Raw genomic sequence first — 9,474 nt, 5'->3', positions numbered from 1 at the left:
AAAAAAAAAAAAAAAAAAAAAAAAAAAAAAAAAATTTTTCTTACCGGTCAGTGGAAGGAAAGCACTACCTATCTACAAAAGGGCTTTGTCGATATTACTGCAGAGAACTGGGATATCGACGCCCTCTTGATCCTGCTTCGTGCTATCCATAGCCAGCACTACCGCATAACGCGACAACTAACCCTCGAAATGGTCGCTAAAGTTGCTGTCCTGGCTGATTACTACGAATGCCAGGAGGCTGTGTCCACTTGGGTTGATCCATGGATCAACGCTGTGCAGGAAGCGATACCCAAGACATGCTCTCGAGATCTGATTTTGTGGTTATGGGTTTCCTGGCTCTTCAAACCCCCTGCCCATTTCAAAGAAGCCACATCGACTGCTATGCTATGCAGTGACAGGATAGTTGATGCTCTACAGCTTCCAATACTCTACCACGTCATTAGTAAGGACAGCAACCATCTCAGCTGTGCTTGACTGATAATTATTTGCAGGATCGATCGATGACCGGAGACAGGAAGCTATTGCTGACCTATTTAGCCGACTTGATGAGACACGCGATAGCCTCCTACGCGGTAGTCGAGACTGTAGCTTCGAGTGCATCTCAATCATGTATGGAGCTCTCTCAATCCAAATGGAGTCAAATGCTTTGCTTTCATCAAGAACTGCGCCTCCGTTTCCGGGTCTTAACTATAAAGGTCTTGTCCAGAAGGTGTTGTCGTTCACATCGCCGAAGTAGACAAACGAGGAAGCGCATTACAGTTATGGCTGGCATAAATTCCCCATCTCACCCTTGAATTCTCTATTTGGCATGTTGAACGATATAATTGAAGGCCTCGATCTGGATAAACTTGGTGGACAATAAACGGGGCCCTTTCGGCTTTACTATCTGCTACCGGAATGTTTCGTGTACTTGAATTGTTTTAGCAAGGTATTGACTGTTATGGCTACAAAGAATATGAGTAGAATCGCACAAATAATCTCTTGTCCTTTCATCTTGAAGATACTCGGAGACGGGTGAAAGAGGCGCTGCCACTTGAAAGAATAAACGAATTAGACAAGACAAATAGATCAGTAATATGATATTATTAAGATAGTAGAACATAGATATAGGTGACAGATCCTATCTATTGGCGATATCAGCCCTGATCAGCCAAACACTCCAGGTGTACGGAAGACATGCAAGAAATAAAAATCGACGATGCGTATGGGGAATAAATAGATAGATAGACAAAAAGGAAATCCTATGAAAGACCGGCAGAGAAGGCAGAGTGGTAAGACGAAAGAGATATCACATATTAACGAAAGGGAGGTAGTTAGGATAGAAGAAAAATGCAAAGAAATGCTGGGTGGTTTTAGGCAGTGTTGTATGCCGCTGTCGGGAGTCTGGTGAGTTGAATTGGGTGTTGAGAAAATTGAAGAGAAGTAAGGAATATGTCACCGAGAAGGAGTTGTTGAAAGAGTAATGGAAGGTAAGAAAAAGGTAGTCGAATGTGTCGGGGTATTGTCGATGGCTTCATGCCTATGTAGGGCTATTATGCGTGTGAGGAGGCGCTAGTGGAACATCCAGGGGGGCCCCTGCTGACGTCCAAGGAGACGGTGCCCCACGTGTGCTAGCCCTACGGGCCCTGTCGAATCTGTGCGCTTCATTCAGCCGGTCATTGGCGGGTTCGGCGAAACCTTGAACGGCGGCAGCGTGGGCTACCGGGCCTGCGCCAGGGGCCATCGCAGCGTGCTCGAGGACCGGGCGCGGAGGCATGTAGTGTCCGCCAGTGACGTTTCCCTGATTGGGAAAGAAACTCTGGTTGAGCGCTCCACAGGTTGTACAGGAGAATTCGATCTTGAAGTTTGTTAGGACTAGCTGGGGTGCAGAAGGATGACCGGTCTGTTGGGGTTGAGTCGGGGATTTGGCTAGGCCTGGTTGTTGTGGGGTTGCTTGAGTTGGGGTTTGTAGAGGATATAGAGGTTGTTGAGAATTAGGTTGAGGATGTAGAGTGTGACTGAGTGTCTGTTCGTGTTGTTGAGCTGTAGGTGCTTGTAGAGGGGAAGTTGGAGGAGGCAGTGGTTGCTGTTGTGCCTGCGTCGCAGGCCGTATGCGCTGGGAGTTTTGTAGTGGCGGGGGTGGTGGCTGTAGAGGCTGCTGTCCTTGAAGAGCTGCAGTCGGTAGGGTCGAATTCCGTGGATTCTCTTGCTGCTGCTGGATGCTATCGACAAGACCCGGCTGAATCGAATCCGGCAACCATCTCTGGCCCGGGATCCCAGCATAAGCTGAGCCCTCGGGTTGCCCTTCTACAGGCGGCGGTTGACTCTCCTGTCGGTCCTCCCCACTAGACGAGTTGGCGGCATCGCTTTGCTGCTGTGATGAATCCCGCTCCTGCAGCCTGATGAGAGCACGCTGCGCCTGTCTGGTAGAGATATCATATCCATGATACCGCTTGACCGCATCAACAATATCCTGCGCCTTTATCTTGGTTCTCATATCGAACAGCTTGGGTATTTCGCTCAGGAGGAATCGCACATGCGAGGCTTCAGAGCGAGCCGGAGTTTTCGTCGTGGAGGTCGCGTTTCTCCGACAGCTATGACTGTCCTGGAGACTGCTGATATATGTTGAATTCCTGTTTGCGCGACAAACGACGCGAAAGAAGCAGTTGTTCGAGGAGCGGCAACCGATCACTACGCTCTTCTTGTTGCTCCGCGTCACGCGAAGCTCCCAGTGTTGCCTCACAGATATACTCCGCACCAGAGCTTTGAAGTCCTCGAGCGAGGGAAACCGCTGGCCCACGTGGAGCCCCGAATACATCTCCGTCATCTCGATCGGGGAATACGGCGCAAAACGAACAGCGACGAGTCGATACCAACAGAAGTTTCCATCAGTGGAGGTTCATTCGAGGTTGCTGATCCAAGAACTGAGTCGACCGATGTCGCATCGTTCACGAGGCTGAAGCACTATTGAGACGGAGCTGCGCGGGGCAAACGTAGGTTATGAACTCGACTTCGAAACAGCGAGGGTGAAGCATAAACGCATGCAGAAGAGCATCCCAGTAATCGGGCCGATCTCAGAAACTCAGCCGAAGAGTCGGGTTAGGCGCCGACAGAGTTTAGCGAAATAGAGAAGGAGCTCCTCCTAGCGATCAGGGAGAGTACTCAGAATAGTGACGGAGTAAATGACAGGATCAAAAATAGTCGCAGATGTGCAGCAATAGTCCGAGAGGGCAACCCGCATGGGGGTTTTGGCAGAGGAGAAGGGAGGGTCCTCTTCCGCCTAGCGTGTCGGATCTTTGCTTAGGCAGGCGCAGACGTTCTCCAACCCCCGTTCCAAGTGACCTCGACAAGGACCCAGACCGCTCCCTTTAAACCAGAACCAAGCTCCCTCTCGGTGGCCGAGCAAGCGAAACACGCACTCCCCCACACTTGTCGCTCGTTATTCTTCGTAAGGGATAAGCACGCCCGTCATGACGTCTTACGGGCTGCTTGATCAGGCGGACGAAGGTCGGTCGAAGTGTGCCAGCGCAGATTCGTTTCAGAGCTAACTTTCATCCCCGCCCAGATGCCCTCCACAAGTCGCGCCTCCTGAATGTCGAAGAGAAGCCCTTCAAGAGGATTTCAAAACGTCTTTTGAACCCCGAATCAATTGTTATTTCAAATGCGACGCTCCCTCCCACGCCTCCGCCTGAGGGGACCGACGAAGAAGCCGCGGCTGCTGCGGAGGCAGATAAACAGAAGAAATTAGAAGAATGGCGCCAGTTTCGGGAAGATGCATCGCTGGATTTTGCGGCCTTTGAGGGTAGCATTGCTCGGATACAGTTTTTGCTCACGAGCAACGAGAAAGAACGCGAGCGATACGTGGCCGAGAAGGAGCGGATTCTTTCAACAATGCAAGCCGTCCGCGACAACACTGCCGAGCTACGCGTCCACTTAGAAGAAGCGCAACGGATTTTAGTATTGCGAAAAGGCTACGACGAACAAACAGAAAAGATCACCAATAACAGACTTCTGAAGCCGCGGGAAGACCAGCAGGCAAACCTACAAAAACTGCAGGCAGAAATTGCCGATTTAGAGAACGAGAGCAAGGAGTACGCGAAGACCTGGGCAGAAAGACGAGAGCAGTTCGGTCGCATTGTGGAAGAGGGAATGCAGCTCCGACGACTGATCCGGGACGAAAAGGAGGAGGTAGAGCGTCGCGAGGGCATGCAAGAAGACGAGGACGGCGACGATGAAGATGGCTCGAAAGGGAAGCAGAGCGGTGCCAACACCCCTCAACCTGATCATGACAGCGCAACACCTCAGTCAAATCATGATGAAGCGGGTCGCTCGCCTTTGACGTTACATGCGGACAAAGCAACTTCGGGCACCCAAACGCCTTTACGACAAGTCACTATCGCGGAAGAGGAGAAGAAAGACACCGCTGAGCAGGAAGATGCCAACATGGTGGACGAAGGCGAGGTGACGGGCGATGAGGGACTTGTAGAGGAAGGCGAAGACGTGCCTGATGATCGGAACGGCGACAAAATGGACACTACATAGAGGTTATTCCTTGCATATATGGAGTCAAGGGTCAAGAGTCTGTAGTCATGATGGGCGTTCGCATTCCAAGGGAACATTTCCTAATCTACATGCTTTCAACACCCGTCGCTTCATACGCTCATTGGATCCAGTACAACAGCTCAGGCAATCTCCCGCTCAGCGACCCTCGCACTGGCAATGGCTTCCTTCGCAGCATTGATATGCTCAACATTGCTCTCAGCCCCCTTCTTCCCCTCCTCAATCTAAAACAGCCCCCGTCAGCACACGACATCCACATCCACATCCACATCCACAGGGTCTCCCCGTCCCCATCCCCAGACAAAGCAAAATCCAGTTAACTCACCAGTAACCCATCAAGCTTATGAATCGCCTCCTCAATCTTCTGCTTCAGGCTCGGGAAAACCCTCTCCGTCTCCTCCAGCGCAAGGCGCTACAGGTACCGTCGAACAATCAGCATCCTCAGCATTCAGTACATTTGTCTTAGAATCGTGGCTGTATCAGGGAACACGCACCTCCTGCTTCAGCAGGTACTCTCTGTTTTCATCGACGCTGGGGTCTTGCGCTTCGAGTTTCTGGATCCGCTCCTTCTGCTGCTCGAGCTCGCGCCGGTACGAGGCTTCTTCTTTGATTAGGCGTTGCACGGAGGCCGTGGTTATTTCGATCTGGGAGCGGGGGGGCATTGTGGTTGTTTAGGTCACGTTGCCTGGGGAGGTGGTTAGTGTGGTGCTTGGATAGCTTGAGTTTGTTTGAAACGCCGGCAAATTCATAATCGGGTGGTGATTGTAGGTACCGTAGCGGGGAGCTAGCTCTCCATCCATTGTACAAAGATAGATAACCCGATTTCTGGGTGCAGTGTCTGTGGCTGAATGGTCTGGCTAGACTAGTAACGTGTACTGAATACTTACTTCCTTGTCAATTGTGTCTCTATGTGTCAATATCACTTGTCTTGATGTTGAGGATTAAGTTCTAGCTCTGCCCCTCCGCGCCCGCGATGATGCCAATGACTGAGCACCAGATAAGAATGTTTGCATTGTTTGCCCTCCTTATCGGGCAAGCGTGCACGTACCACCATGTGTGAGCTACAGGCCCGCTATCAACAAAGTTCTCAATAAATTCAACAGCTAAACTAAGTATTTCTCTGATCAGAAGCAGACTTGAAGAATGAGCCTGACTTGCCGGTCAGTCTATCGAGCAAATCGCAGATGCCTCCCGATGTCGGACTCTCGGCACGCTGACCTAGGTGGCCCAGGGGTACATCCAACACTGAAGCTTCGCATTTCGCAAACGAGGCTGAGCAACATCTTGACTTTTCTACTGAGTTCAGAGTCAGGCTCGGGGCTTTTTCAGCCTTGCCGATAGCCGTCCGCTAGGAACATCAGCATGCCAGCCTCACTTCATTATTAGTCCATGTCGATCTAACACGTAAAAGCCATGCAAATGAGGCTCATCTCTCAGCCCAGTTCCCCGCGATAATCTCCGGGGCGTAGCACTGACCAGTAACAAGCCCGCATCGCTCGCTGCGATTTGCCCGCCTGGCGGAGACAGCTGCAGCCTGCAGCATCCCGTCCTTGCTCTGATGGTGGACAGTTCATGACACCTGTAGTGCAGTCGTACTATTACTTGCTCGCTTACTCTGGGCCTGGTATGGTCGAAATTTCGGAAATCATGGGAATGGATTGGACACGGCAGTGCATGGCTTGGAGTTATTGGCTGGTGAACCTTGTTGTCAAACACTGTCTTGAAGTACTGCTTCGTACAGGTCGTCCTAATGGATGTTTCGGACTTGCAGTGCCCTGGACGGGAGTGGAAGTCCGGGGCGTCTTGCAGGGCACTCGGGCCCCGGCAAACGGCGAACAGGGTTTGGACGCATAATCAGGGTTTCATGATTTCTTATAAGGTAGCCTGGTCCCATTTGTGATCGTAGCTCTCGTATCACTTTCTTCTCTCCTATTTCATTTCTGATAACTACATACCTACGGAGTTATCCTCGCCAAAATGAGGTACGTATAAGTGCTGCGTGCTCATACCTGTTCTCATGTGGCTCTACGACAGATACGCTATCGCTGAACCGAGCGAGTACCTCGTGCTCACCGGAGCCGGGATCGCGGATATCGAGATTTGCAAGAAGTCATGGGTCTTGCCATGGCAGAGGGTGCGTCTCTACCTACGATGCGTGGAATACGAGGGTGGTGGTACTGACCTATCTTCAGTGCGCACGGATCTCGGTCATGCCGTTCGACTTCTCCCTCAGCCTCCAGGCCATGACGATCGAAAAGCTTCAATTCTCGCTTCCCGCAGTGTTCACTATCGGGCCCGATGATGAGCTACCATCTCTCAGGAAATACGCCCTCCTGCTTTCTGGGAACGCCGGAAACCAGCAGCCTGCTAGGCAAGCAGATGTCGATCTGAACACGCCGGCGACTAGAAATCATGTGCAGGATATCGTGAAAGGCATCATCGAGGGTGAAACCCGGGTGATCGTTTCCAGTATGACCATGGAGGAAATCTTCAAGGAGCGCCAGGTCTTCAAGTCGAAAGGTTTGCAAGAGACATAGTCCTATATGCTAGCACCATGCCTAACAACATCGAGCAGTTATCAGCAACGTCCAGAATGAGCTTGCGCAATTTGGGCTGAAAATGTACCTCCTCTTCTTGACACCAGTTCCCTCTCTTGCTGACCAATCCTAGTTACAATGCCAACGTCAAGGAGCTTCAGGACACCAAGGGCAGCGAATACTTCGCTTTTCTCAGCCGAAAGGCCCACGAAGGAGCTCTGAACCAGGCCAAGATCGACGTCGCCGAAGCCCGGATGAGAGGTGAGATCGGCGAGGCAGAAAAGAAAGGCCGAACCAAGCAGGAAATCTCCAAAATCGATGCGGATACCGCCGTTCTCGAAACGAAGCGAAAGGCCGAAAAGGCCAAGGCCGACTCCGAGCTCATGAACCGTCAGACGGAGCTCGACTCCCAGGTGCAGATGGGCAAGATCGTCGCTCAGCGTCAGACAGAGGTGAGAGATGCGGAGCTGCAGAAGCAGGTCGAAACCAAGCGGGCAGAGACGGAGCTCGAGCGTCTTAGGGCCGTGCAGGTCACAAAGAGTAAGGTGGAGCGAGAATCTGCTCAAGAAAAAGCAGATGCCCAGTTGTATTCTAGCAACAAGGCTGCAGAAGGAAAGCTGTATGAGGAGAAGATGGAAGCGGATGCGAAGTGTATGTTGCTGACCTCCATGTTGTCGCGTCGAAGGCGGTACTAAACAAGAGCAGACTACCGGTCCTGCAAAGATGCAGATGCCGCGTTCAATGCGAAGAAGCGTGAGGCAGAAGGAGTCCTAGAAATGGCAAAGGCTTATGGAGCCCTCATCGATGTCCTTGGTAGTCCTGATGCCTTCCTCCAGTGGAAGATGATTGAGACCGGCATGTACGAGAAACTGGCCCTAGCGAACGGTCAAGCGATCCAAGGTCTTCAGCCGAAGATTACCACTTGGAACACTGGTGGTAAGTGTCCTCCGTCTTTTGGGTATAACGTCTTCTAAACAATGTGTGAGTAGATGGCGCGAGCTCTGGGGATGCGATGGGCCCTATCCGCAATTTGATGCAGGGTCTCCCTCCGCTTCTCAGCACAATTCACGATCAGACCGGAATCAAGGTCCCCCAATGGTTTGCTCAGCTTCCCGAAAATGGGTCCCACGATGCTGGTGTGATGAAGCCCCGGGCCATGAACAACAACTAGGACCTTCGCTCTTTCCTTTTATCAGCTTTTGGACCCATTTGATACCAAGTTGTCGCTTGCTTGGTTGCTTGATTGTCTGGCCCTTTCTCCGACCAGTTGATTGCTTTTATCGTCTACTAGTTATTAGCTTGAATTAATACCATGTTTTGCCTTACCCTCCCTTGGACTTCGGTAGTAGATCCCTCATCGCGCAATCATTCAACGGTCTAGTCGAATGATCTTGGATAGCGAATAAACCATAACGTAAACTTTCCACAACGCACAGTTCCCTCGTTGACCCCTCTTCTCTTCGTTGCAGGCCTGAAATCTATCGTGTTGATGTCCGGCACAGCGATCGAGACGGGTTCGGCTCAGTCAGCACATGATATTAAGAATGGATGCCGCAACAGAAGCATGAAAGAGCTTTTTGAGGCTCAAATGACACATCATTGTTTCATTACCCTTCGCAAGCAGGAGTACCTTGAACGAATTTCGCTGTTAACAACGCACGTGAAGATGTTACCGCTGGCGACTGAAGACGCTGAAACTACCTCGGCTTCAGGGCCCTTCTTCTCGCCACGTCCAATCGACTGCATTCGGTCTCATCCTAAAGATGAGACAAATGAGGACACGACTAAGCTTCTGAGATATGTCAGAGCCATATGGGATAATCTTTCCAGGATTCTGGCGGATGAGAAGCTAAGTCGTGCGAAGCTTCTTTGAGCGGGAGTTGCTAGCATCTTAGCCTCGTGTCAAAGACTGGTAAATGACGGGACGTCTTCCTTTATGGAGCTTTCAGGTTGGCAGAGAGTGTAAGCGACGACACTTTTCCTTCTCCTGTGAAAACGACGTTGACAACCAATAGTCATGGTACCCTTCCACACGACAGCAGCTGTGGCATCCAACATGCATTCATCACCTCTAATCCGGAGCGGACGCCTCATTCCATGCTCATGCCTGCCAGTGGGTTGTAAGGCAACGACAGCCGGCTCGTGCGTGGAGAACTGCTTGCCATCATCGAGGTAATGACCCTCTGGCTGGGAAACAAAGGCCATGACGCCCACGATATCTATCCGGTAGGTTCTTGCTATCGTACTTTCTGTAGAGTGCTAACGTCTTATAGGTAATGGCGCTCTCCTTCCTGGGAAATCAGCCGGGGAAAATGTTGTTCCTCGACCTACTCTGCATAAGTTTGAGCATGCGGCCGCCGAGCTTGTCAGAAATGGATGGGATTGCCCATTTTATCAG

The 9,474-nt window shown here is 51.3% G+C and overlaps 4 protein-coding genes across 4 annotated transcripts; 3 read left to right on the top strand and 1 right to left on the bottom strand.

Moving 5' to 3' along the window:
• Positions 1 to 68: 68 nt before the first annotated feature.
• On the top strand, positions 69 to 955 carry BDV17DRAFT_252356 (uncharacterized protein). Its single transcript, XM_073756533.1, has 2 exons — positions 69 to 442; positions 492 to 955. Exons 1-2 carry the CDS (start codon positions 190 to 192, stop codon positions 734 to 736), a joined length of 498 nt encoding a protein of 165 aa, XP_073620423.1. The 5' UTR covers positions 69 to 189; the 3' UTR covers positions 737 to 955.
• A 2,324-nt stretch (positions 956 to 3,279) lies between these two features.
• On the top strand, positions 3,280 to 4,580 carry BDV17DRAFT_112507 (uncharacterized protein). Its single transcript, XM_073753874.1, has 2 exons — positions 3,280 to 3,486; positions 3,545 to 4,580. Exons 1-2 carry the CDS (start codon positions 3,450 to 3,452, stop codon positions 4,519 to 4,521), a joined length of 1,014 nt encoding a protein of 337 aa, XP_073620422.1. The 5' UTR covers positions 3,280 to 3,449; the 3' UTR covers positions 4,522 to 4,580.
• An 11-nt stretch (positions 4,581 to 4,591) lies between these two features.
• Positions 4,592 to 5,461, bottom strand: BDV17DRAFT_112483 (putative tubulin-specific chaperone Rbl2). The gene is made up of 4 exons (XM_073753873.1): positions 5,427 to 5,461; positions 5,034 to 5,224; positions 4,865 to 4,951; positions 4,592 to 4,763 (listed from the first exon to the last, which is right to left on the bottom strand). The coding sequence occupies exons 2-4, from the start codon at positions 5,199 to 5,201 to the stop codon at positions 4,662 to 4,664; spliced, it is 357 nt and encodes a 118-aa protein (XP_073620421.1). The 5' UTR covers positions 5,202 to 5,224; positions 5,427 to 5,461; the 3' UTR covers positions 4,592 to 4,661.
• Positions 5,462 to 6,556: 1,095 nt separating this feature from the next.
• BDV17DRAFT_279224 (flotillin domain protein) lies at positions 6,557 to 8,247 on the top strand (the record flags this gene model as incomplete). The annotated part of the gene is made up of 6 exons (XM_073759676.1): positions 6,557 to 6,673; positions 6,732 to 7,059; positions 7,115 to 7,160; positions 7,210 to 7,727; positions 7,782 to 8,012; positions 8,066 to 8,247. 6 exons carry the CDS (start codon positions 6,557 to 6,559, stop codon positions 8,245 to 8,247), a joined length of 1,422 nt encoding a protein of 473 aa, XP_073620420.1.
• Between the last annotated feature and the right edge of the window lie 1,227 nt (positions 8,248 to 9,474).

This window comes from Aspergillus undulatus, assembly GCF_047715775.1.
Source record: "Aspergillus undulatus strain CBS 261.88 unplaced genomic scaffold BDV17scaffold_3, whole genome shotgun sequence".
Lineage (NCBI taxonomy): Eukaryota > Fungi > Ascomycota > Eurotiomycetes > Eurotiales > Aspergillaceae > Aspergillus > Aspergillus undulatus.
This window is presented reverse-complemented; position numbering and strand designations above follow the sequence as displayed.